A 26730-nucleotide genomic window follows, 5' to 3' on the forward strand; every position below is an offset into this window, starting at 1 on the left:
AATACGTCACTTTTACATGGTCGTCCTTTTCAAAAATATTGCTAGACTTAAGCATTCTTGGTTGGCAGTGCTGGAAAGATTTTGTTTAGTTGTCATACCACACGCTGCAAACATTCTGGACTCATTGTAATGGTACTTTAACCAATTTTTAACCTGACGCTACAGCTTCATTTGCCATTTTTCTATTTTTTCGTTATACCATATTATCTCAAGAGTGGTTCCCAACGGGTATGTGTCTATGATGGTTGTTTCTTTTTTTTTTGTTAGCATGGCTTTGTCGGATTTGTGGGTTGTAGGCAGGGTGGCGGGTAACCAAGTGTATTTTGAATTTGTTGTTGTTCTTAAGGGTCCAGTGTTTACAGTATAGGTTGTAGTTGCTGGATTTTAGTAATCAGGATAGTCCGCGTCTGCGTGTCACTCCCTGTGCGTCTGTCAGAAAAGGAACTCCCGAAGTATTTTGATCAAACTGTCATTCGCGATGAATCTTACTTTATCAAAACTATATTTGTTCACCGTCATTAATAGTGACTTTCATAACCTTCCCATTCGTTCGAAGACAGTCACCATGACAACTGTAAGATGTTGTCCTGCTTCTACCAGCGATGGAGTGCGAAGTAAAGGCAAAGTCTATCGAACGATAGTTCAACGACTAATAGTTGTCAAGATGTGGAAGTGAATTGTTTCCTTGCCATGAGTCAGAAAAAGAGCCCTAACTTGTCAGCAACAAAGAGGAGTGTCGGTAGTGATGTCTTGCCTGGGGTACCACCAGTCCTTGGCGCTGGACCCCCGAAAATACGTCGTTTATCGCTGTATTCACACAGTGCCACAAATGTCCATGACTTGTTTGCTCCTCCCAAGGAACTCTTACGAGAACCCCAACCTAGACGTTTTAAGTCAAAACCTTGGAAACATGCTGCTGAGAAACCGGAATCGGTATGGCAATTATTGTTCAAAATCTGGACTATTAAAAAAAAAAAGAAACCTCTTTATTCCTGTGATTTTTCTGTACATGCAAACCCTTATCGTTCCATAGGTAGGGAAGTCATACACAGAACTTCGCAAAGAGAGGGAGGAATTTCGTCGAAAATTAGTACAGCTTGTTTTGTGTGAAGATGGACCTTCAGATCAAGCAAAAGATATCTCAGGATCATCCTTAGATTTACCAAGTCGAGAAGAAAGAGTTGTGTTGCGGTATTATTACTACATTCAACAAGGAGTTGATACTGTTCATGTCACACATTTGGATTGTGCCACCCTAAAACGTATCTCGCATCTCCTGCCTTCTAAATTGAAACACTGGAAAGACCTTGTTAGGGTTTTAACTCAAGAAATAAAGGCATGTATTCATCCTCTGTTTTCTCTGTATATGCAGCCAAGTGCCCGATAAGCTAATTTTTGATACATACTGCTTCAAATTTTTGTAGGAGGATTTCTTAAAAAGTGTGAAAAAAGCTATTGTAGACTTTGTTCTTCAAGATTCGTCAGAGAGTGAGTTAAAGCTTCCTGAGGAGGAAACAGAAGAAAGGAGAGTTTTGAAAGCAATTAGCAAACAATGGGTTGCAAACTATCCTGTGGTTCGTCACAAAATTCTTTCCAACTTGCATGTGGTTAACCCATGCATGGCTCAGGTTTTAGATCTATGGCAAAAAAATTATACGTAAGTAGATGAAGTTTTATTTTATTTCTACCAGATTTCTTTTGTAATACCATGTGTATCTTCCAGATCCGCATGTGTTATTGCTATCTTTACTATCTATTTTCTTTTTCTTTTTCAGGGAGTTGCGCCTTTTAAATTTAGGTGAACTTACTAAGGCTGCAGTAGCTGTTGATCTGATGGAATTTCAAACTTGGAGTAGGAAGGCCATTGATTCTGTGAGAAACCAACTGATGAATATTTGGTATCCCTCTATTCGTAGTATTTACTGCCAGGTAGGTGTTGTGGTTTGTTTCAATGTATCAAATTTTTGGAGAGCCTGCACTGTTGCTGTGATATTTGGTTTCTTATCATTTCAGGGCTACAAGAAGAAACTTGTTCCCAGCTCAGAAAATAAATCACTCAACCGAAACTTTTTTAATTGTCTTGCCACTCTTATGTCCTACCAGTTGCAGTGCTTGGGACTTTCTTCATTACATGACTACATGTTTTTTATTAATGATATAGGGGTAAGCATTCCTGCAAAGAAAAAAATGTAGCAAATGGGGCATCATCTTCTGTTTGTAAAGATTTTACATTCTAATTTGATGTTATCTGATCAGTATTCTAATCCAGGTTTTGAAGTACACCTTAATTTGCGTCAGAAAACTATTCAGTTTGAACCAGCTTTCCACATGTACAGGGATATTTTGTCTAAACTGTTGGATTTATTAGTGGAAGCTGTAGGAGATCTTCCTCGTATGGAAAGACAGTTATATGCTGATTGGGATGGACCTGTTGGTGAACTTCATGTTTGTAACACAAGTAATCTGTATTTTGTTTATATATTTTTTATTTCATTCCCTAAAGCATTTTCTTTTACAATTCTAACAGCCTGTAATTCCCACTGACTTAATTGGAAAATATAAAATTAATATTGAGGAACTAATAGCAGAGCACAGGATTGGTGTTGAAATGCGTGTTTCAGACTTTGACCCTTTCATCAAACTAGTGAACGGAGAAGTAAGTGATCAAGCACTATGTTACTTTATTTTATTCCTGAAGTGTCTACCTTGCTATGTAAATCCATTGCTGCTTGGCTTCCACTAGGCTCAAGAGGAATTGGAGATGTTTCTGTCTGAGGAACACACATTTGATGAATATTGTTCTGAAGTTGAAAAATACTATCAACTTCAGGTGGAAATGCCCATGAATCTAGAACATACAATAACAATGGGGATCTTTGACATGCACCGAGGAGAATTTATTGGGGCACTTGTTCATTCTGCCAAAAATCTTAAAGAACAATTGATTGCCCGAATGACACAGGATTATCAGGAGATGTGTAAAAGGTGACTTGAACTCCAATCACATTTTAATAAAATCGTATGAATTGAGAATAATAAAAACCTTTCTCTGCATAGACTCGGTGAAGAATATGCAGAAATAGCTGAACGTGCTTTAACTGTACCAGAATCAACAGAAGAGCTTATGGCCCTGATTGAGTATGTTCAAGGTGTTGAGAGTGAAACTGTTGTAGAGATGGAAGACCGTCTTCGCGTTGTCATGGCATACATGATCTTTCTTGCCGATTATACAACTTATTCTCCTATTGAAATGAAGCACAACTCAATTACTCTTCAGTGGTACAATCGAATGCCTAATGTGTTTGATGAAAACAGAGCCATGTGTGAACAGAAGACTGTAGAATTTCAAGATGCACTAAAGGTTTGTATACCTAGTTTTCATCTGTTACTAATCTAGTAAGTTCTCTTAATCTCATTTAATTTTACTCTCAGATGAAAATAGAAGCATTTACTGCAGACTTAGATGCATATGCTAAACAAGTTGAAGAATTCCCAAGCTATGGAGATATTGATGATTTACCAAAATATTTCAAAAAAATGAATCAACTTGATGCCAAATTGGAACAAGCATTTGAAAGAATTGATCAATTTAATGCTGAGGAGCGTGCGTTTGGCTTTGAGGAGACGGATTATCCTACTTTGAAAATGGTAGAAACACACTGTTAATTATGATACTTTATTTTTTGAAAGTCCTTCTTTTAAAATGATTAATATTTGTCATTTTTACTTAGCTCAATGAAGCATTAGGTCCATACAAAAAGCTGTATACAAATGGTATGGACTTTGTAGAAAAACATGAAATGTGGATGTCACACCAAGTGGGATCTTTTGAACCAGAAGTGATTGAAAATGAAACAGGAAGCTGTTACAGAAATATTCATAAACTGGAAAAGGCACTCTCTGATGCTCCAGCAGCCAAAAATCTTGCCACTGTTGTGAGTAAAAATTTTAACAAGTATATCTGCATGCTTTATTGAATTCATATCTTCATACCTCTTTACTCTGTAACTTTCGTAGATTCTAGAGAAAATAGATGAATTCAAGCAACATCAACCCATAATCAACACCCTTGGAAACCCTGGAATGAAAACAAGACATTGGGAACAAGTTAGTGTATTTTCATTAGTCTTCTCTTTTAATTCTCTCTTTATATGTAGCTCTGTTTATTAAATTAGATAACTATTGTATCTTTATTCAGGTTTCAGAACTAGTTGGCTTCCCCCTTCGAGCTGATCCAGAATTAACTCTAGCTAGAGTTCTTGACTTAGGTCTTGATGAATATGTACCTCGTCTGGAAGTTATAAGCGAGTCAGCAACAAAGGAGAATAATTTGGAAAAAACCCTTGATAAAATGATGAAAGAGTGGGGAGACATGGAATTCATTGTGGTGCCATACAGGTAAAATTTAATTTCAAAATGAACTGAATTCCATAAAAACACTGTGCTGGACAGACTTTATTTAGAATAATGCAACTTACAGAGATTCAGGAACGTACATATTATCAAGTGTAGATGACATTCAATTGATGTTGGATGATCACATTACAAAGGTGCAGACCATGAAAAATTCCCCTTACATCAAGCCATTTGAGCAAACAATCCAGTTGGTATAGTTTATTATGAAAAATTATTTTTATTTGTATTAGTACTTTTGAAAAATAAAAGTTTTTTTCAGGGTGTGGGAAGGAAAACTAATGCTCCTTCAAGATGTTCTGGATGATTGGTTGAAAGTTCAGATAACCTGGCTTTATTTAGAACCCATTTTTTCCTCTCCAGACATCCAACAACAAATGCCAGAAGAAGGCAGACGTTTCTCAGCTGTGGATAAGGCAAGTGAAAATCAGTCAAAGCAATGTTTCTCTTTCTTGACTTGTTTCATTCTGAAACCTCATCTGTTTTATAGGTATGGAAGGACATAATGAAAGCTGTTTTGACAGATTTACACGTTCTTGTGGTTCTTGAAATTGAAAAATTATCTGAGAGACTGAAGAAAAGCAACCAGCTTTTAGAACTAATTCTTAAAGGCCTTAATGAATACCTTGAAAAGAAGCGAGCATTTTTTCCGAGGTTTTACTTTTTGTCAAATGATGAGTTACTTGAAATTTTATCAGAAACTAAAGATCCAACTCGGTGAGAGTGGTTTATTTAATTCAGTAGCTATTTGAGGATAATTCTAGTAAAATATTGCTAGATGATTATTACAATTACTCTACAGGGTGCAACCTCATCTTAAAAAGTGCTTTGAAGGCATTGCTAAACTTACTTTTACCGAGGATCTTGATGTGACTGTCATGAAATCCAGTGAAGGTGAAGAAGTTGAGCTTGTTGATGTGATTTCAACAAGCAAAGCTCGAGGCCAAGTTGAAAAATGGCTTTTAGAGCTGGAAACAGATATGAAAAAGAGTGTCAGAAAGGTAGGAGTGTCATGATGGTTTTTGATCTTTCCGGTAAATCCTATTTTCACCAAATCAGTAACTAGGATTGTACTTGATTGTTGGAATGCAGATGGTCTGTGACGCTATGGAGGCATACCCAGCAAAGGCTCGTTCAGAATGGGTGCTGGATTGGCCAGGGCAAACAGTGTTGTGTGTGGCCATGACCTATTGGACATCACAAGTCCATGAATCCATTAGAACTGGTGAAAAGGGTTTACAAGACTTTCTTGACAAGAGCAATTATGAAATAGGGCAAATTATTGAATTAGTTCGCGGAAAATTATCCACTCAAACTCGGATCACTTTAGGTATACAATGATTATCAAGTGTTGTCACAAGTTTTTCATAGTTCTTTTGTGAAAATAAGGATTCTGAAATCCATGCTAACAACATGTTTGCCTCAAGAATTTGGAATATAATGTCCAAAACTTAGCATTGACAAGTGTTGAGATTTTTATTCTGTTTTCAGGTGCCCTAGTAGTGCTTGATGTGCATGCTCGAGATGTTTTAGTAGATTTGGTAAAGCAGAAAGTTAACAGAGAAGATGACTTTGCTTGGCTTTGTCAGCTCAGGTATTACTGGGAAGTAAGTAAAGTTGTGAAACTGTGTTTATTGTGGTTGTGTTTTTTATTGTTTTCTTCATGTCTTACTATCTTACTGCAGGAGGACCAAATGGCAACACGCATGATCAGTGCCCAGCTCATGTATGGCTATGAGTATTTAGGAAATTCTCCTCGGCTAGTCATCACACCGCTGACTGATCGTTGTTACCGCACTTTATTTGGAGCACTTCAGTTACACTTGGGAGGTGCTCCTGAAGGACCTGCTGGTACTGGCAAAACAGAAACTACAAAGGATCTGGCCAAAGCAGTCGCCAAACAGTGTGTTGTCTTTAATTGTTCTGACGGGCTTGACTATATTGCTCTAGGAAAATTTTTCAAGGTAAAGTTTATGCAGTACGTCAAGTACCAGCTATTATGCAATAAGAGAAAAAGAAGGTAATTTTTTTTCTTATTTTCTTCTTATTAAATTTCAGGGTTTAGCATCATGTGGTGCTTGGGCATGTTTTGATGAGTTCAATCGCATTGATCTGGAAGTTTTGTCAGTTGTAGCTCAACAGATTCTAACCATACAGCGTGGAATTAATTCAGGTGCTGAAAGGATAATGTTTGAGGGATCAGACATTCCTCTTGATCCTACTTGTTCTGTTTTTATTACTATGAATCCTGGATATGCAGGTCGGTCTGAGCTGCCTGACAATCTTAAGGTGAAATTGAATTTGTTCAATTACTATTGATTTAATATTAATCTTGAAACTACTTAGAATCAATTTTATTCAGTGCCAACAACTTTCATGATGAGCATAACATATTAAGCAAAAATCTGTAATATAATGTTATTTTTAACAGGCCTTGTTTAGATCTGTGGCAATGATGGTTCCAGATTATGCAATGATTTCAGAAATTGTTCTATACTCATGTGGTTTTATAAATGCAAGACCACTAGCTGTGAAAATTGTAGCAACATACAAATTATGTTCAGAACAACTTTCCTCACAATGCCACTATGATTATGGTAATTTTTTTTTCTCTTTACAACGTGAATCAAATTTTTAGTTTTCACCATTTACAAAACCTAAATTATCTTCTTTGTGACAAAGGAATGCGCGCTGTGAAATCGGTGCTGATTGCTGCTGGAAATTTGAAGCTTAGATACCCTCAAGAATCTGAAGACATTTTAATGTTGCGGTCCATCAAGGACGTTAATCTTCCTAAATTTTTAACTCATGACTTACCCTTATTTCTGGTAAATTTGGTTCATTAACTGACCGTAATTATTTTAAATCAGAAAAAATCTCTTTGAAATAAGTGGTATTTAATTACAGGGAATTACTTCAGACCTTTTTCCTGGAGTTGTGCTGCCTGACCCAGCCTATGACATACTCAACAAAGAAGTACGTGCTGCTTGCCAGGCGGCCAACATTCAGTGTACAGTTCACTTTTTGGAAAAGGTTCAACAAATTTATGAAATGATGATTGTTCGTCATGGTTTTATGATTGTGGGCTTACCTTTTGGTGGAAAAACAACAGCATACAGAATGCTTGCTGATGCTCTTGGTAGAATTGAGGAGAGTGTAAGTGACCAATGTGTTTGGTAATTTTTTTTTCAAAGTCATTATTTCAAACTGGCTTATTAATCTCCTGGTTACAGGGAGAATTGGAAGAAAACAAGGTTCAGATTACTGTGATTAATCCTAAGTCAATAACTATGGGTCAACTTTATGGACGCTTTGACCCATCATCTCATGAATGGTCAGATGGCGTTCTTGCTGTTTGTTATCGTCAGTTTGCTTCATCTACTTCCCCTGATAGGTAACCATACTAAATTTAAATTTACATCCAGTCTACAATCCCTGAGTTCATAACATAATACTTTTTTGGGTTGAAACTAAATATTAGGAAATGGTTGATATTTGATGGACCAGTTGATGCTATCTGGATTGAGAACATGAACACTGTTTTAGATGACAACAAAAAATTGTGCCTCATGTCTGGTGAAATTATACAGTTATCTCCAACCACCAACTTAATATTTGAACCAATGGACTTGGAAGTGGCTTCCCCTGCTACAGTAAGAACTAAAAGAAAAATAAACAAACTTTACAAAGAAAATCCTTTATGTTAGTTTTGAAAATGAAAATTGATCTAGGTGTCTCGGTGTGGTATGATTTACATGGAGCCATCCACACTTGGTTGGGAGGTATTGGTACTCTCCTGGCTGAACACTCTCCCTGCGGCTATCAATGATCATAATAAGACTATGATCAGATCCATGTTCCTGCGTTTCTGCCCTCCCTTACTTTGGATTATAAGGAGAGGATATGTGAAGGTAGATTGAGTTTGTACATTAATACATAGACTATCTGCTGTCATGACCTTAATGAAGTTCCACTGTAGCAAATTTGTCAAAGCTAATTGTGATTTCTGAAATGCTTATTCATGAGAAAACTGCTTTCTTCAGGAAATATCGTCTACCCTTGATTCTAATCTCATCCGATCCCTGACTAGACTCTTTGATTGCTACATGGATGACTTTGGGGATCCAGCTTTTGTTGAAGGAATTTCAGATTTGGATATTCGCGCACAACTGGAGGTACTCTTACTTATTTACTATCCCGGTATTACATATGTATATTAAGGAAAAACTATATTAATGTCTCTTTTAAAAATGAAATTCCAGGGAGTATTTTTCTTTTCATGCATTTGGGGTTTAGGGGGAAATTTAGATTCCCCTAGCCGAGAAAAGTTTAGCATTCTTTTCCGTGGTTTACTAGAAAAGGAGTTTCCAGCTAAACTGAAATCTGACTTTGGACTTTTGGAGAACATCCCCCCTCCTGTAAAGAACTACATTTTCACTATTCCAACTGATGGTCTTGTATTTGACTACAGATTCATCAAAGAGGTAAGGTTATTACTGTTCTATATGTTCTGCTAAAAATGTGATACATTGAATTTATTTTCTTTAACTTGGAATTTTTTGTGTACAGGGCAAAGGAAAGTGGAAGCTCTGGGCTGATGATCTAGCTAATTGTCCACCAATTCCACGTGATGTTCCTGTCAACCAGATCATTGTCCCAACTGTTGAAACTGTCAGGTGTACTTCCCTTATGACAATGCTTTCTACACACATGAAACCTCTTATGCTGATCGGCCCCACTGGAACAGGCAAATCTGTGTACACATCTGTATGTATTTCACTCCAATCGTCCATAGGAAAAATTTTATGTATCATCTCTGACCTCCTTTTCTATTTTATATCTGCAGGACTTCCTTCTGAAGAAGCTTGACTCAAACCAGTACAAACCCCTTTTTATTAACTTCTCAGCCCAAACATCAGCTAACCAGACCCAGGACATCATTATGAGTAAACTCGACAAACGACGCAAAGGTACACTGAATTTCAAATCCTTCTTTATGGTTTGAGACACGGCCCATACATTAAATGAACAATTCAAAATTTTTCTTCAGGAGTTTATGGACCACCTTTGGGTAAGGTTTGTATTGTATTTATTGATGATGTGAGTATGCCATTAAAGGAGACATATGGAGCACAACCACCCATAGAAATTTTACGACAACTCCTAGACCATGAACAGTGGTATGACAGGAAGGATATAGTCCCTATGAAAATAGTAGATCTATTGGTACGTGTCTGTTAAGGTATCACATTTTGGAGGATAAGGCCTTATTTTATGTATTTTTTATCACTTTTCACTATGCTTTTTTTTTTTGGCAGATGATGTCTGCAATGGGTCCTCCCAGTGGTGGAAATACTGTAACTCCAAGATTTTCACGGCATTTTAATCAGTTGTGCATCAATGAATTCAATGACGAAACTATGATTGCTATCTTTAATAAAATAATGCTGTGGCATTTGGATACAAGGTTGTATATTGGAAGTGAATCTTATACATATGTGTTTAACCAAAAACATCTTGTAAAATACTTGTATTTCCTCAAAATTATAGAGGTTTCAGCAAGGAGTTTGATCCATGCATAGATGAAATAGTTCTTGCAACACTAGATGTGTACAAACAGAGTTTGCTTAATTTACTTCCAACACCTACCAAATCTCATTATCTCTTTAATCTGAGAGATTTTTCAAGAGTCATTCAGGTACCATTGATCATCAAAGAACATGGTGCGTCCTTCTGAGAGTGTCTTGAATAGCCATTTCAATTAATTTTTAATTGTTTTCAAGGGTGTCCTTCTTTCTGTCCCTGAGACAATGGAGGATCTTGTTGCAATGAAGAGGCTCTGGGTACATGAAGTGCTCCGCGTGTACTATGACCGATTAGTGGATGATAATGACAGAACTTGGTTGATAAATTTGCTGCACTCAATATGCAAACCACGATTATCTGAAGATCTGAACAAAATGTTTTCACGTATTGCAACACCTGGACAGCCTGTGAGCAAAATTTTTCTTGTAGACACACATTGTGTGGGAATTCTTTTTTGTTACTGCTGTTTCTTTTATTGTAGGTGGGAGAAACTGAGCTTCGTAAGCTCATATACTGTGACTTTACTGACCCCAAAGCAGATACTCGACATTACCTTGAGGTTCAGGATCTTGATCATCTCAGAAGTGTGACGGAGGGCTACCTTGTTGAGTTCAACAATATGACTAAAAAGCCAATGAATCTAGTGCTCTTTAGGTTTGTACATAATGCTTTTAAATGTTAAGAAATTTTTCAACTCTTATATGCAATATTGTGTAGGTTTGCTGTTGAGCACTTATCTCGGATATGCCGCATACTGAAGCAACCCAGAAGCCATGGTCTTTTGGTTGGAGTTGGTGGTTCAGGAAGACAATCTCTTACTCGTCTAGCAACTCACATTTCTGAATATGACTTTTATCAGGTAGTAGCTTCTGTAGTACTTCTCAGATACTTTTAACTGTTACTGTTTTTACTGTTACATATTTAACAGGTAATTTGATTGATATCTTATTTGACATAGGTGGAGATGACCAGAACATATGGATCAGATGAATGGCATGAAGATCTTAAAAACATTCTTAGTAAGACAGCAAGTACTGATGTTCATGGGGTATTTCTCTTTACTGATACTCAGGTACCATACCTTTTACATTTTGTTCAGTTTTTGTTTAGCATGATGTGACATATTTTTTAAATCCTTACTTGCTTTTAAATTTAAAGATTAAAGAGGAAACATTTTTAGAGGATATCAATAATTTGTTAAATTCTGGAGAAGTGCCAAATCTTTTCCCATCTGATGAAAAGATGGAAATTTGTGAAAAGATGAGAATACTCGATAGACAAAAGGAAAAATCCCAGCAGGTGCGTACTTTATTGCTTCAAATACCTATACTACTTCACTTCATCAAGTATTTAATATTATAAAGTACAGTTCTGTTCATAATTTTTATGCTCTCTCCATTTCTGTAGACGGATGGGAGTCCTGTTGCTCTTTTCAATATGTTTGTTCAAATTGTCAGGGAACAACTTCATGTTGTCCTTGCTATGAGTCCCATTGGTGATGGCTTCCGCAACAATATTCGGAAATTCCCATCCATTGTCAACTGTTGCACTATTGACTGGTTTCAGGTGCAAATATTTGCTAATTAAATAAGAAATTTTGTCAGTGTTTTAAAAATTGCACTCTACATTACTAACTTTTGTTGCCTGACATACAGCCCTGGCCTGAAGATGCACTTCAGGCTGTAGCTACTAGGTTCTTGAGTGAAATTGAACTCCCATCCATGGAACGGGAGGCATGCATTGAAACTTGCAAAATGTTCCACACAAGTACTCATCTTTTGTCACAAGAAATGTTCACAAGATTTAGACGGCGTAGCTATGTGACACCTACTTCATATCTTGAGCTGATTTCTACTTTTAAAACTCTCCTTTCTAAAATAAGAAGGTATGTCATGTCTGTATGTATGTCATGTGAAACATATTTCTGTACATGATTTATCCAATCTGCATTACTTCCACTTCATTGTTTCAGCGATATATTAACTGTGAAATCTCGCTATGAGGTTGGTTTAGGGAAGTTGGACAATGCAGCCGAGCAGGTTGGGCTAATGCAAAATGAACTTGTAGCATTACAACCTAAACTGCTTGAGGCTTCAGCTCAAGTACAAGTTATGATGGCAAAAGTTGAATCAGAAAGTGCAGATGTTGCAAAAGTATGTTTTTGGCTTCAATAAATATGTTACCGTTACAAAGAGCTCCTGAAAAAACTTCTCTTGAAATAGGTTGCAGAAGTAGTAAAGGCCGATGAAGAAGTGGCAAATGAACAAGCTGCTGCAGCACAAGCTATCAAAGATGAATGTGATGCTGATTTAGCAGAGGCATGGCCAATAATGGAGGCAGCATTGGCTGCACTAAACACGTTGACACCAGCAGATATTACTGTAGTTAAGGCAATGAAAAATCCACCCAAAGGCGTGAAGATTGTAATGGAAGCCATATGTATTCTGAAGGTATTGATATTTTTGTTTCTCAGGACAAGTGGGAGTTAAGTGTTGATCATTGTCTGTCTTATTTGAATTTTACACTCTCAAACATATCTGTTGTAGGAAGTTAAACCTGATCGCATTCCCGATCCTGCTTCTGGGAAAATGACTGAAGATTATTGGGGTCCGTCAAAAAGAGTCTTGAATGATATAAAATTCCTTGAAAGCTTAATTTTATATGATAAGGACAATATTCCACCTCATATCATGCAAAAACTACAGAAGAGTATTTTGAACGATGAGAGTTTTGATCCTGATAAAATTAAATCTGCATCTACTGCTGCAGAAGGTAAGCGGAAGTCCAAAATAATTTTTATTTTTAAGAATAATTGTTCCCTATTCGTAGAAGCTAACTTCCTTGTCTTGTTAAATTTTAGGTTTGTGCAAGTGGGTTATAGCCATCTCAAAATATGATAAAGTAGCAAAGGTTGTTGCTCCCAAGAAAGCAAGATTGGCCATAGCTGAAGGAGAATATTCAGTGGCAATGCAAGCCCTAGAGGTTAAACGAAATCAGCTAAAAGAAGTCCAAGATAAGTTAAAAAAATTGGAAGATGTAAGTATTTAAAATTTATTGCAGTTTTGAGAGTCTTTTTCTCATATTTTATTTATTAACTAAAACAATGGCAAAGAACCATTCGCCCCAAAAAGGCCAAATAACATAGATTTAAAAACTCAATTTCTCTTTGAGGTTCTTGAAATGAACAAAAGCCGTATGCAAGAATTGCAAGATGACACAGATCTATGCAAATTGAAGCTGCAAAGGGCTGAAGAACTGATTGGTGGCTTAGGAGGTGAAAAGAATAGGTGGATGTCTACAGCCAAAGCATTAGGCGAGCGGTATTACATGTTGACTGGTAAGTAGAAGAAATCATAGACTTACAGTATTTCTTCCTTGGCATAGTATTCAATAGAAGCTAAAACTTAACTTCTCTCATTCACTGATTTGCTTAACAGGAGATGTTTTGATTGGCGCCGGCATTGTGGCATATCTTGGACCATTCCCCGCCCAAATGCGTTCCACACAAATCTCAAAATGGACAGATATTGTGTCAAACTTTAAAATTATTTGCTCCTCTGACTTTTCACTAACTGCAACTTTGGGAGATGCTGTTGAAATTCGTCAATGGAACATATTTGGTTTACCATCTGATTCTTTCTCTGTAGAAAATGCCATCATTGTTAAGTTAGTTGAAAAATATCACTGATTAATTAATTTGTTAGTAACTTTAGGATCTTCTTTTTGTTGCTGAATAATGGTCTTTATGTTTACCAGGAATGCTCGTCGTTGGCCGTTGATTATTGATCCCCAAGGACAAGCTAATCGTTGGATAAAGAATATGGAGAAAGCAAATAATTGTTCTGTTGTTCGTTTATCCAATCCTGATTATATGCGTGTGTTAGAAAATTGCATTCAGTTTGGTCAGCCGGTAAGTAAAGATTCTAAATTATGTTGTTTTTCCTCTCAAATATCAAACATAATTAAAATTATTTATTAAAATATACACATCAGGTTCTCATGGAAAATTTGGGGGAGGACATAGATGCTGTTTTAGAGCCGCTTCTCCTCCGGCAAGTGTTTAAGCAAGGATCAGGAATGTGTATAAAATTAGGGGATAGTGTTGTGGAGTACAATGACAATTTCCGATTTTATATGACCACTAAGTTGCGCAATCCTCATTATTTACCCGAGATTGCTGTGAAAGTCACACTCTTAAATTTTATGATAACACCAGATGGCCTTCAAGATCAATTATTAGGCATTGTCGTTGCTAAAGAGCGACCTGATCTTGAAGCTGAAAAAAATCAGCTCATAGTCCAGGGTGCAGAAAATAAGAGGTTTGCTGTGGAATACAATTTTGACATTTTCCAGTGTTTCTAAGATGCACTTATGATTTATTGTATTGTCTGTTTAGAACATTGCAAGAAATTGAAGATAAAATATTGTATGTATTGTCATCTTCTGAAGGGAATATTTTGGAAGATGAAACAGCTGTTCAGATATTAAGCTCTTCAAAAGCTCTTGCGAATGAGATTGCTGAAAAGCAGTCCGTGGCAGAAGTCACTGAAAAGTCTATTGACTCTGCTAGATTAGTTTATACACCCATTGCAGTGCATTCTACGGTTCTTTTTTTCACTACAGGTTTGGAGCAAAAATGCTTTGGGCATAATTCTTGTAAATAAAATAGGAATATAATTTTTGTGTCTGAATTGCAGCTGATTTGGCTAATATTGATCCAATGTATCAATATTCTCTTTCATGGTTTGTCAATTTATTTAAGATGACAATTGACAACACTGATCCTGTAGATGATGTAAATCAGCGTATTGCTGGTCTTATTAGTGGCTTCACATATGCACTCTACTGCAATATTTGCCGCAGCCTCTTTGAAAAGGTAAAAGAATGGTACATTGTTATTAATCCTAAAGGTACCCACTAACTACTTTGAATCGTACTTATTCGAATTGCTTCTTTACAGGATAAACTTTTGTTTTCCTTAGTGCTTTGCACCAATTTAATGAAGCAACAAAACAAAGTGAATGGAGAAGACTGGATGTTCTTCCTCACTGGTGGAGTTGGATTAGATAATCCTCATCCCAATCCAACCTCCTGGCTTGACTGTCCTTCTTGGGATACATTATGCCGCCTAGATGATCTTCCATCATTTCAAGTAATTTTCAACTGCAATTGTAAGAACATCCATGTCATGTACCAATCTTGTAGTCTAACATTTTGTAACATTTTAGGGTATTCGGAGTGACTTTGAAAAAAATACTGCAGGATGGAAAGATTATTTCGACAGTGCTGAACCTCAGAACACTCCAGTCCCAGGGGCATGGAATACAAGTTTGAATGAGTTTCAAAAACTTCTAATTCTGAGAGCCTTGCGAGCTGATAAGGTTGTGTCAGGTGTTCAGAATTACCTGTCAGGTACACTATTTGCAATGTTTACATTGATTTACTCTTTTGAGTACATTCAAAAAAAATTATATTTCTATTTTTTTTCTTCAGCGAAAATGGGTAGCAAGTTTGTGGAACCTCCTCCATTTGACTTGGTTTCTTCCTTTAACGACTCCCACAGCTGTATTCCTTTAATATTTATATTGACCCCTGGTGCTGATCCTACAGCAGTTCTCTTGAAATTTGCTGATGATCAGGTATTTTTAAAAAATGCAATAGAATTTCTTTTTTGTATTGCTATTTTTATTAATGTACATGATTTAAAATATTAAAATACAATCTTATTGCAGGGTTTTGGGGCCAATCGACTTTTCTCACTATCCCTCGGCCAGGGCCAGGGACCCATAGCTGTTAAATTAATCGAAGAAGGTGTCAAAAGTGGGACATGGGTTGTATTGCAAAATTGCCATCTTGCAAAAAGCTTTATGCCTACATTAGAAAAGGTAATGCCGAAATATTAACCAACGTCAAGAATTTACATTGACATTATTGCAATAATGTAGTATTTTTTTTTAGTTTGTCTATCTAACGTTCTTTTCCACAGATAGTGGAAAACTTGTCTCCTGAAAACACACATCCAGACTTTAGACTGTGGTTGACGTCATATCCTACAGAAAACTTTCCTGTTTTAATTTTACAAAATGGGGTGAAAATGACAAATGAACCTCCGAAGGGCCTCCGATCCAATATTATTCGGTAACCTATATTAGGGTTCATTCAAATACTACATGCCCAGAAAAGGGAGGGGGAGGGGGTATATACCATGGCCTCCCTATTAGGTTTAGGACCAACGGAACCCATAATGTCGGCCCCCTCCTCCCTTTTCCTCCGGCACGTAGTATTTAAACTATTCCTACCTAAACTGGAATTAAAAGATACATGACAATACTTGGTTTCTGTAAATGTGACAAAAATGAAGAGGATAAAATTGGATAAGAATACTATGTTAATGTAATTTTCAGATCTTTCCTGAGTGACCCCATCACTGATCCTGAGTGGTTTGAAAGCTGTCGTCAAGGCGAAGTTTTCAAGCAAATGTTGTATTCTTTGTGCTTTTTCCATGCTGTGGTCCAAGAACGAAGAAAATATGGTCCACTTGGCTGGAATTTTCCGTATGAATTTAATGAGACAGATCTGCGAATTAGTGTTCAGCAACTTCATATGTTCCTTAATTTATATGAGGTACAGTAAAAATAAACTGTCTTACCTTTTCTGGCCCTTTAATTAATATTGCTCAAAATATTATTAAAATATGTTTTACCTTCTTTCCAGGAAGTTCAATTTGAAGCTCTTCGGTACTTGACTGGAGAATGTAACTATGGTGGAAGAGTGACAGACGATTGGGACCGGAGATGCCTTAATACCATTCTTTCAAAGTTTTATTGCCCTGAGCTGGTAGGAAATGCTGATTATGCATTTGACTCGTCAGGTAGTTGATGCTGAGAATGAAGTTTAACACATGTTTGGGTATACTGTAAGTGTCTTCTTTCAATTGATTTTTTCCTTTACTGTTTTCAATAGGAAAGTACAAGGCTCCTATTTTAAAAGAGTATGATGCATATCTATCATATATCAAAAGTCTACCTTTAATAGCACAACCAGAGGTGTTTGGAATGAATGAAAATGCAGATATAATTAAAGATCAACAAGAAACAAGTCTTCTCCTCTCAACCATTCTCTTAACAGAGGTGAGTAATTTTTATTGTAGGAAAGTTATGTAATTAACTATTTAATCAATTATTATAATAATTGACTTGTAAGCTGATATATTTTTTTTGTTTTTAATTTTAATTTCTTCTCATAATTTTAACTCCTATGCTTATGTCTGTGCTATTATCTGCTTCCTGAGGTGCCTGTTTTTTTGTTTATTTTTTTGTCTGCCATGTACCAGTGATGCAATTGCCTTTTCTTTTTGTTAATGCCATCAGGATAGAGTTGTAAGTACTTAATGAATGATTCCTTTATCAGCAAAATAACACTATTGATTTAATTAAGCTGCTTTAACCAAATAAAAAAAACTAATGCCATGCTTTTTCTAATAATCATATATCAATGCTGCGTACTAGGATCTTTTAGTATTACAAAAACTAGAAGCGGTAAGTTACTTTAAGTTATTTCAACTCTAATTTTATGAACCTTTTTAACAATTTATTTATGTTTCTAGGATGTTGCTTCAGCTGGAACAGGCAAAAAATCTCAAGATGAGGTGGTTTTAGACCAGTCTAGAGATATTATCAGTCGGCTGCCTGACAACTTTGATACTGAAATAGCAATTCTGAAGTATCCTACAATGTATGAGCAATCTATGAATACCGTTCTCATTCAAGAAATGGGCCGTTTTAATATATTACTGACTTGTATTCGTGAAAGTCTGATTAATGTAGAGAAAGCCATAAAAGGTTTAATTGATTTCTTTACTCTCAGTTGACATTTTTTAATGTTTTTTTTTTTTTTCTTGTAACATTTTATTTCTTTGTACTTTAGGAGAAATAATTATGTCATTTGCACTGGAAGGTGTGGTTAACAGCCTTTTAACCTCAAGAATACCAGCTATGTGGGCTAAAAAGTCGTACCCCTCCCTAAAGCCTCTTGGAAGTTACATTAATGACTTTGTTCTACGGCTAGAATTTCTCCAGGTTCACATTTTGCCCTGTCCTTAAATATGTATTAAGTATAGTCATACTGCTGAGCAATAAATTCTGGTTCCACTTGTTTCAGAAATGGTATGAAAATGGACCACCTGCTGTCTTCTGGCTCTCTGGCTTCTATTTCACTCAAGCCTTTATGACAGGTGCACAACAGAATTTTGCTAGGAAATATTCCATACCTATAGATTTACTTACATATGATTTTGAGGTGAGTTGGTTTGCCTTCATTTACTGTGTTGTTTATTTTTATCCCTTTCAATCATTTTTGTCTATTTGGCAAGGTTCTCTCTGACGACATGCCCTCAAGCCCACCAACTGATGGTGCCTATATTCATGGCTTATTTTTGGATGGTGCCCGCTGGAATCGAAGTAGCAGAACTGTGGATGAAGCTTTCCCTAAAATTTTGTCAGATACTGTACCAGTGGTGAGTTGGTTGTATGTTCACATTCACTCATTTTCCCAAGTTGAAGCTAGAGTAGTTGTCAATTATATTTTGCTCTTTTCAGATATGGTTCCAACCAATTAAAGTTGAAGATTTAAAGGACAAAGTTACGTACAATTGTCCATTATACAAGACTAGTGAGAGACGTGGAGTTCTTGCAACAACAGGGCATTCCAGCAATTTTATAATAGCTATTAGACTCCCAACTGACAAGCCTCAAGATCACTGGATTTTGAGAGGAACAGCATTGCTCTGCCAACTGTCTTCATAAAAATTGGAAAAGTTCTGGGATTTAAGTTAATTGTGAGTGACATTGTATTACAGGTCAGAATTTATTAAATTACACAGGTCCTAGAGTTTCTCAACCAAATCAAAACAAAACAAGACAAAAAAATTAACAATAATACTGGCAAAGTTTTAGATACACAGGTTTTGGTCTGAAAATAAACTCCGGGATCACATCAATGGCGACTTAAAAGTCAATGTTGAAAGGCCAATCCTTATGGTCTGTAGCCCTGTAAAACAAAATTTAGGAAATTGGGTAAACATAATCATAGAAGTTATTGACAGGTGGAGATACTTCAGCAAATAAGCTTAAAAAAACTGATTGGAATACTCACTCATTGAATGGACAAATGCGACCATTGCAATCTAGTCCATCAATTGTCTTAATTTCTTCAGCAGTAAGTTCAAAGTCAAACACTTGGAAGTTGGTCTGAATGCGAGAAGGAGTTACAGACTTGGGGATTGGCACAGTGCCACGCTGGATCTGGAAATAAGTATAAAATTAATGAAATAAATTGGTTGGTACAACATTAAATTTATAAAACAGCAAATTTGAAAAACCTTACCAGGTAGCGTAAAATAACATGGGCATTAGATTTCTTGTGCTTGTCAGCAATAGCTTTGATGATAGGATCATCTAGTAGGGAAGGATCGGTGGGCTTGGCCCAAGGCCTGTCAGGCGAAGCAAAGGGGCTGTAGGCTGTGACAAGGACATCCCTCTCTTTGCAGTAAGAGATTAGTTTGCTTTGGTTTAAGTATGGGTGCACCTCAATCTGTAACAATTGGGAAGTATGATTAACATTTTCAAGAGTATGTACCAATGGGCCATGTCAGTAGAATATTCCCAGTGACAACAAACCATTGTGATTTAGCGCCCTAAGTTGGTTCTTCTCTTGGAGAAGTAGAACCACTTGATAATTTCTTATCACTACTTGGGGCGCTTAGTATCTACGTAACTTGATCTTATCATACCCAATAACTGGTACTTGTTGGCATACCTGGTTAGTAACTGGCTTAATCTTGGCTACTTTAAGAAGACGATCAAGCTGCTCACTGTTGAAGTTTGACACACCAATGCTTTTTGTCAATCCCAGAGCCACACATTCTTCCATGGCTTTCCATGTGTCCACATAGTCAGCATCACTAAATTGAACCTTTCCATCCTTGGTGGGAAAAAGATCTTCTCCCTCCTACAATACAACAATGAAAAAGTACATTGTGAATATTAGATACGATTTGAAAATCACAAAGAAGTAATGTGGAGAATTACCTTGAAGGCCATAGGCCAGTGCACCAGGTACAGATCGAGATAGTCCAAACTAAGGTCAGACAAAGTTTTCTTGAGAGCACCTACAACGAGCTCTGGTTTGTGACATGTATTCCATAACTGTGAAAACAAAAATGCAATATAGATCCCAAAACACTAAATTTGAATCAGTCAAGTAAGCCAAAATAAGAGACTGTCTTACTTTGCTTGTAATGAACATGTCTTCTCTCTTGACAACACCCTCATTAATTTTGGCCTTGAGACCTTCCCCAACTTCCTTCTCATTCTGGTAGACATGAGCGCCATCAATGTGGCGGTACCCAGCATCAATAGCAGCCTTCACAGCTTGTGTCACTTCACCAGGCTTCGACTGAAATTGAAATTGGTTACACATTTATTACACACAATTCATATTTAATGTCACAATAAGTAAAGATCAATTTTTTGATTATTTTTTTTCAGTAATCAGATCTGAAGCCCTTCAACCAAAGCCTGCTGTGTTTCATGGACATTCCCCTTGAATGTGCCTAACAAGCTTACTAACAGATAAGGAAACAAACTACTTGGAACTTTGCTGAGCAGGCTCCTCATGGCATGACTGTGGCCTTGGAAAAAGCCACAAGTGGTCAGGTGGTACGGCAAGCCGACCACCAATAGGCAATAAGCTATCATCAGAAAATTTCCATTGATACATTTGTAACAACCATATGAGAGTCAGCAAACATATAGAAAATTTCAAGCAGTTGATGCCTTAAAACTTCCAATATGTGAATAATAATTTTGCAAGGAAAAATAGCGATGATTGAATAATAGTTTTTTGATTGACTTTCTGTCATCACTAAGAATGAATATTATACAAAAACGTAGATAGAGTGCCAGATGAATAATAAGATATAACAGCATGAAAGTGACGTTGGGCCCGTGTCCTTCATCGACCAAGGCGAATATGCCGTGTGGCCTTGAGCAGACCGGCCATGACAACGCTGCTCAGCGTGGTCCGTAGTAAGCACCCAAAACAACGCTGTCTATGATAGTTTAAGTTTATCGCCGAGTCATTACACACCTTCCATGTGCCCAAACCGAGGACGGGGATGAGCTTGCCGTTGTTGAGGCGGATTGTCGGGGCGAGTTTGGCTGTCATGCTGAGATAATGTGGGACCGCACTGCTGAAACGCGACCGACTGACCGCGCTGAGAGATAGCCAGCGACTTGGGCCGAGGTGGGCGATGACGGCTGCTATAAGGGCGTGCCGCGGCTGCCGCGGGCGGGCGATGCGGGGGGTGGGGAGTGGGGGCGGCCGCAGCATGTGTTGCACAGCACTGTCAACTTTTCTTTTCTCGAGTCAACTACGGTGGTGGGTTTGGATTTTGGGTAGGACTGTGCACACAGCGATATCATGTTGTATTGATTTTTCGCGTTGCTCAGCGCTTGCATGGGTTGGGTAGGGGAACGGGACTTTATTGGAACAATTATTGCTGACAAGATAGTATTCGCCCCGGCAAACATAAAATCTGTTGTTAGCTTCACAGACGTTTCTTGAATATAATTTTATTTTCCAAGAGGGAGTGCCTCTGAAGCTCGGGTCGGAGTCGGAAGTCGGAATTAAGGGAAGACATGGAAAATGGGCAAATAAAAGGAAATATTAGGGAAACTGGCGAACAAGAACAAGGCCGATTGGTTGAATTTCCACACCCCCACCACTCCGTTACACCATTCGACCAATGGGATCCCTCCTACCATTTCTTCTTGTTCTTCAACAAAGCGTTGAGGTTTCTCATAGTTCGCGGGGCTTTAGCCTCGCAACAGGACCCGCCAGAAGAGGAGACGTTAAAAAAAGAAAAGAAGGACCTAAAGGAAGAGAAGGAAGGGAGAGGAAAGATCGACGTCCGGCTAGGCGGCGTTCACTTGGCGTGGCATTGGGTATTGTTTGACGTGGACATCTTTTTATCTAGGGAAAGGTAAACTGCGTACCTCTGTACACCATGGGAGCCTCTGAGGTGAGTTCTAAAGATTTTGTTTAAGCTAGAGATTATGCTTTTAGAGAGTTAAATTGTTCACTTTCACGCTATCTTGAGGACTTAATTTTGTCACTCGGCCGCTGAGTCACCAAAATTTTTGAATTTGTTGTTGCGACTAATGCATGTAGACTATTGTTAATTCTTTTTGTAGTACCTTTTCCACTTTTAGTTTAATCGTTTTCCCAAGCCTTTCTGCGCAGTTTTTGGCGTTTTGTGACTTACTAAACTAACCCTACTATATTAGAGAACCAACCTCTACCTCACAGTTCTGTCCTGGTTCAGTCATCAAATCCTTATCACTTAACCTACTGATTTAGTGCAACGCAATTATTATCTTTCTTTTATTGTTTAGTTTGTTTCTGAATTTCTTTTGTTCTTTAATAACCTCTTAACTTTGTACTGGCCTAGATTTTACTTCCGTTTACAGTTATCTCAAATTTTCTTACTTTAAAAATTCTGTTTGTCAGTGTACCTTTTCATCCATGATTCTAATCACTAACAAAACCTTTTACTTTTTAATTCTCATTGCTATGAATTTAAAATTATGTGTAGATTCTTCTCGGTCGACTAACAATAAAAATGGGCCAGTGGCAATGTTTTACGAAACTCAAATTTTTCAAATTAACTTTTGAATTTCAGGAAGGGAAGAATGAGCCTGAACAGCTTCGCAAGCTGTTCATTGGGGGTCTTGATTACCGCACCACTGATGACTCAATGAAAGAATACTTCGAGCAGTGGGGAGAAGTTGTTGATGTTGTCGTCATGAAGGACCCTAAAACTCGAAGGTACTTTGTTGGTTTTGGACATAGACCGTACAACAAAGAAACATGAATTTATTTCATGTATTGTTTCATAGTCATTTGAAACGAAGCTCTTAAAATTTTATCTTTTTCAGGTCTCGTGGGTTTGGTTTTATCACATATGCCCAAGCACACATGGTTGATGCTGCTATGTCAGCAAGACCACATAAAATTGACGGAAGAGAAGTTGAATCCAAACGAGCTGTTCCTAGAGAGGTGAGGTCATTTTAGCACAATCTAATACTTGACCTTGCTTTGTGGGTCTTATCACCCCTCCTTTTCCCTCAATGCCCTGATCATGTGACATGTTGTGATTGCAATTTCAATGTGTTTTGAACTTTGTAATTTTTTTTTCCTAGGATATTGGTCGCCCAGAAGCAGGTGCTACAGTGAAGAAACTTTTTGTTGGTGGTGTTAAAGATGCACACACTGAAGACAACCTTCGAGATTATTTCAGCCAATTTGGCAATGTTGTGTCAGTGAGCATTGTACTGGACAAAGAAACTGGAAAGAAACGAGGCTTTGGATTTGTTGAGTATGACGATCACGATGCTGTTGACAAAGTTGTGCTTCACAAGAACCACCATGTTTGTGGACATTCAGTGGATGTGAAGAAAGCCATTAGCAAAGCAGAACTACAGGCTGGAGGTGGACCACGGGGTGGAAGAGGCGGCGGCGGTGGAGGCGGCGGCGGCGGTGGCGGTGGTTCTGGAGGCTGGGGCGGCAACGACTCCTGGGGAGGCAGAGGAGGAGGTGGTGGCGGCGGCGGCAACAGCTGGGGTAAGTTGCTGTGTATTTTGATGATCGCTGGCGTTGATCTAGCTTATCTCTCTGGATGCAAGTACCTATTTTTTTTTTTCCATTTTGCAGGAGGTCAAGGCAGTTATGGAGGTGGACCATGGGATAATCAGGGCGGAGGCGGAGGTTGGGGAAACCAAGGAGGCGGTAACCAGAGTTGGGGAAGTGGAATGTCAGGTGGTGGAGGATATGGAGGTGAATTTTGAATAATGTGTTATTTGTTAATTTATTGTTTAGAAGAGACAGTTTTGAGAATATCTTTTTCTTTTTATTTTACCTTACTGAAGGTGGATATGACAACTATAACCAGCAAGGATATGGTGGTGGTCCAGTACGTAACAACTATGGTTCTTCCAACCGAAGCCAGCCCTATGGTGGCGGTGGCGGCGGTGGCGGCGGCGGAGGTATGTCAAACCTTTAGTGAGGCCCTCAATACCTTAGTTTGCCAGTTCTGCACTTGTCTGTGCCCGATGTGTTTTCTTCAGAGTATCATTTTACAGGATATGGTGGTGGATCCGGCGGCTATGGAGGAGGCTCCCGCCGATACTAGTTTCTGCTTGCGGGTGAGTAAATTATTAGGTCCCGTAGGGGCCTTTTTTTTTTTTTTTATCTTCATGACTTGTGTAGATTTTAGTTCCATGACATATTTAGAAATATTGGTTGAAACCTGGTCATACCTCTTCATATGTTGCATGGTGGTCTTCTACTGTGGTCAAATGAGGCTTTGTTGTTTTCCTACAAGCATTCATTCACACCTTTTTTTTTTTTTTCCAATTTCCATTCTTGAGGCTATACTTTCAAGCTTGGGTTAACTTTTTTAGACTTTCTTTTAGTATTCTGCTCTTTGATTTTTTAAAACAAGGACTTCTTGGATTCTGCATGAATGAGGACATTTCCATATCCTTCACTGTCATTTATGGTTCTTCATTTTTTAATGAAGAAATTGAGACTTTGAGGGAAACGTCAGGGAAACTTGGACAGAATTTAGATTCCTTCCAATACTGTCTAATACCCCCACCCATTTCTCAAAACCCTTAATATTAATCGGTCTTTTATTATAGTATCTGTACTACTTATTTAAATTGACCTGAAAGCAACTTTTACAGGGTGGTGAGCATATCAGAGCTACTGATTGTTTCAATTTTGCTTTCTAGAAATGCATGATTTAATTTGCTGCTGAATTACAATTGCTACACCTGACTCCCTTTAGCTTCTAACATTCTCATACATTCATCTAGTTGTTCTATGAATTCAAGTTTTCAAGGGCTCAACTCATCTCAATACTGCTCGACTCTTATCTAGACACTTCAAACACTTAACTTTAGTGCTAATTTTAACTGTACCAAAATATTGTGGTGGTGGTCAACCCTCTTTGTAAGTATCAGAAATGGTGCCTCTTATTTTTCCAAGCAGATATCCTTTGAAAATCAACTGACTGGTTAACATAAGCACACAACATTTTGTTGCACTACTTTTATATGTCTTTGGCTTTTGGAGTTTAAAATATCTTTGCTGATTTCAATCAGCTGTTGATGTACCCCTGAATATATACCCTGTGGCAGGAGTCACAGTGCCCCACAACTCACAATCATAACTACTTCTTTATTTGCTCCTCACGTGTGGCTTTATTTAACTGCCCTTTTAGGTAGTCGCCCACTGTACTGAATCAGGCTTTATTGCATTGTCACTGGCATGAACGAAAACGAGGGATAATGTAATAAATGCAAGAGGCAAACACTGAGCAGTTGTTAGCCTTTTCTTTATCAATTTTTGCTAGTTTTAGATGTGACTAATTTATGTTTGCGTTTGCTGCCATAGGTAGTTCATGGAGTCAGGCAGGCAGGCAGACAGGCAAGGGAGGTTAGGCAGTTAGAAGACAGCCTAAAGCTCTATGAGCCACACAACAGCCCAGGAGCAGGAGCAGAACAGGAATCCATCTTATGTAGTGCGAAGTACCTAGTGCAATAAGACTGTGAGAAACAAGCGCCACATGCTTCACAGATCTTGCATATTAAGTTAACTGTCCATTAAATGAAAGATTTTCCCCATTTTATCCATTAGACTCAGTCGCATAATGTGCCTTGTTGGTTTTGTCTTCACTTTTGAAGTTTTACAAGTTGTGTGAATGCTGATTACCTATATATCTATATAAACTTATGTTTGGCTGATGAGGTACAACTTGTGCAAAACATTGATTCCACTGTAATTTTTCCTGGAGACTGCCAGTAATACTGACACTTAAGATCATTCCTTTGTTTAGTCTGTGCATTGAAATGAAATTTTATCAGTAATATTGGAAGTTTCTATTAAAAATTGATCAGTATTTTGCACAGTTTATGAAGTTGATTAGTGTGGCTGACAGATTCTGCAGATAAAAATTTTGGAGGTTTGTTGTTTAGTTAGATGTTTTGTTTAATCCAAAAATTCTATTGAAATTTTGTCAACTAGAGATAGTTTTGTTTGTGGTTGATATAGAACAGACTGATTGAAATTGACCTATAATTTAAAGGGTGAGTGCTATTTTTCTGTACTGGGTAGCTTTGGTACTGTAGATGGTAGTCAGATCTACTAAAAGTTTATTTTCAGATGATTTTTCCTGCCACTCAACAAGTCACTTCATACAGTCAACATTTTCATTGCGGATTTTCATAACTTATGAAGTACCTTTTTGTGGTTTCGACGGTGCAGGAATGCTTGTGCGTGTGTTTGTGTGTGTGTGTGTGCGGGTGTGTGTGTGTGTCGGAGTGAGAGTGAGTATGTGAGACATGAGGGTATAGATCTCTAAACTCTTATTATGTATGCAAGTTTGAGTGTGAAGGCTAGTGTGTTTGTGTGTTCATGCACGATAATTTTAATTTCATATTCAGTGTGAATTTCTTGCCGCAAGATTTTCTTATGCACAGATCTGTATGAATTGACTGCATGGTGACCAGGGATGATTATGGACCATGTTTAATTTAGACAGAACATGTCACAATCCAAATCTATAATACTTCTAGTTACTTATGCTTGAAAACTTTAGTTTTCATG

At 37.6% G+C, this 26730-nt stretch overlaps 4 protein-coding genes across 5 annotated transcripts; 3 read left to right on the plus strand and 1 right to left on the minus strand.

The window, feature by feature from the left end:
* Window positions 1–265: 265 nt before the first annotated feature.
* Window positions 266–1387, plus strand: LOC127749711 (dynein axonemal heavy chain 7-like). The gene is made up of 2 exons (XM_052269050.1): window positions 266–933; window positions 1034–1387. The coding sequence occupies exons 1-2, from the start codon at window positions 691–693 to the stop codon at window positions 1385–1387; spliced, it is 597 nt and encodes a 198-aa protein (XP_052125010.1). The 5' UTR covers window positions 266–690.
* Window positions 1388–1498: 111 nt separating this feature from the next.
* On the plus strand, window positions 1499–18888 carry LOC113207861 (dynein axonemal heavy chain 7). Its single transcript, XM_026424587.2, has 62 exons — window positions 1499–1657; window positions 1776–1929; window positions 2014–2163; window positions 2257–2445; window positions 2528–2656; window positions 2744–2985; window positions 3058–3361; window positions 3433–3648; window positions 3732–3935; window positions 4018–4107; window positions 4199–4398; window positions 4481–4603; window positions 4676–4829; window positions 4904–5130; window positions 5216–5414; window positions 5506–5743; window positions 5905–6020; window positions 6099–6377; window positions 6472–6702; window positions 6845–7010; window positions 7096–7241; window positions 7321–7569; window positions 7647–7807; window positions 7895–8066; window positions 8145–8324; window positions 8457–8588; window positions 8676–8897; window positions 8983–9180; window positions 9260–9383; window positions 9464–9639; window positions 9732–9880; window positions 9964–10111; window positions 10197–10406; window positions 10481–10653; window positions 10717–10858; window positions 10958–11071; window positions 11158–11298; window positions 11407–11565; window positions 11655–11884; window positions 11972–12152; window positions 12222–12449; window positions 12546–12771; window positions 12860–13035; window positions 13171–13336; window positions 13437–13665; window positions 13756–13909; window positions 13993–14318; window positions 14396–14622; window positions 14697–14875; window positions 14960–15151; window positions 15228–15411; window positions 15493–15638; window positions 15732–15884; window positions 15986–16137; window positions 16404–16623; window positions 16714–16870; window positions 16963–17129; window positions 17606–17840; window positions 17926–18077; window positions 18160–18297; window positions 18371–18514; window positions 18597–18888. Exons 1-62 carry the CDS (start codon window positions 1620–1622, stop codon window positions 18801–18803), a joined length of 11214 nt encoding a protein of 3737 aa, XP_026280372.2. The 5' UTR covers window positions 1499–1619; the 3' UTR covers window positions 18804–18888.
* LOC113207808 (aldo-keto reductase family 1 member B1) lies at window positions 18846–21316 on the minus strand. The gene is made up of 7 exons (XM_026424510.2): window positions 21148–21316; window positions 20287–20454; window positions 20088–20204; window positions 19816–20007; window positions 19384–19590; window positions 19153–19301; window positions 18846–19047 (listed from the first exon to the last, which is right to left on the minus strand). The coding sequence occupies exons 1-7, from the start codon at window positions 21223–21225 to the stop codon at window positions 19005–19007; spliced, it is 954 nt and encodes a 317-aa protein (XP_026280295.2). The 5' UTR covers window positions 21226–21316; the 3' UTR covers window positions 18846–19004.
* A 597-nt stretch (window positions 21317–21913) lies between these two features.
* On the plus strand, window positions 21914–25753 carry LOC113207835 (heterogeneous nuclear ribonucleoprotein 87F). Of its 2 annotated transcripts, none has more exons than XM_026424558.2 (8): window positions 21914–22081; window positions 22742–22887; window positions 22998–23118; window positions 23262–23682; window positions 23773–23895; window positions 23988–24104; window positions 24201–24263; window positions 25519–25753. In XM_026424558.2, the coding sequence occupies exons 1-7, from the start codon at window positions 22067–22069 to the stop codon at window positions 24248–24250; spliced, it is 993 nt and encodes a 330-aa protein (XP_026280343.1). In that variant the 5' UTR covers window positions 21914–22066; the 3' UTR covers window positions 24251–24263; window positions 25519–25753. The 2 variants fall into 2 exon arrangements, with proteins under 2 accessions (XP_026280343.1, XP_052125037.1); XM_052269077.1 differs by having other exon boundaries at window positions 23773–23894; window positions 23984–24104.
* The last annotated feature ends 977 nt before the right edge of the window (window positions 25754–26730 follow it).

The sequence above is a fragment of the Frankliniella occidentalis genome, unplaced genomic scaffold, assembly GCF_000697945.3.
Source record: "Frankliniella occidentalis isolate FOCC.00 unplaced genomic scaffold, Focc_3.1 Scaffold81, whole genome shotgun sequence".
Taxonomy (NCBI): Eukaryota; Metazoa; Arthropoda; class Insecta; order Thysanoptera; family Thripidae; genus Frankliniella; species Frankliniella occidentalis.

Coding starts and splice junctions, on each gene's coding strand:
- LOC113207835 (XM_052269077.1), top strand. Junction 22,888..22,997: donor AAGGACCCTAAAACTCGAAG/GTACTTTGTTGG, acceptor TATCTTTTTCAG/GTCTCGTGGGTTTGGTTTTA. Junction 24,105..24,200: donor CGGCGGTGGCGGCGGCGGAG/GTATGTCAAACC, acceptor ATCATTTTACAG/GATATGGTGGTGGATCCGGC.
- LOC127749711 (XM_052269050.1), top strand. CDS start 691: ATGAGTCAGAAAAAGAGCCCTAACTTGTCAGCAACAAAGAGGAGTGTC. Junction 934..1,033: donor CTGCTGAGAAACCGGAATCG/GTATGGCAATTA, acceptor ATCGTTCCATAG/GTAGGGAAGTCATACACAGA.
- LOC113207861 (XM_026424587.2), top strand. CDS start 1,620: ATGGCTCAGGTTTTAGATCTATGGCAAAAAAATTATAC. Junction 2,657..2,743: donor TCAAACTAGTGAACGGAGAA/GTAAGTGATCAA, acceptor GGCTTCCACTAG/GCTCAAGAGGAATTGGAGAT. Junction 5,415..5,505: donor TGAAAAAGAGTGTCAGAAAG/GTAGGAGTGTCA, acceptor GTTGGAATGCAG/ATGGTCTGTGACGCTATGGA.
- LOC113207808 (XM_026424510.2), bottom strand. CDS start 21,225: ATGACAGCCAAACTCGCCCCGACAATCCGCCTCAACAACGGCAAGCTC. Junction 20,205..20,286: donor ACATGTTCATTACAAGCAAA/GTAAGACAGTCT, acceptor TTGTTTTCACAG/TTATGGAATACATGTCACAA. Junction 19,591..19,815: donor TTAAGCCAGTTACTAACCAG/GTATGCCAACAA, acceptor CAATTGTTACAG/ATTGAGGTGCACCCATACTT.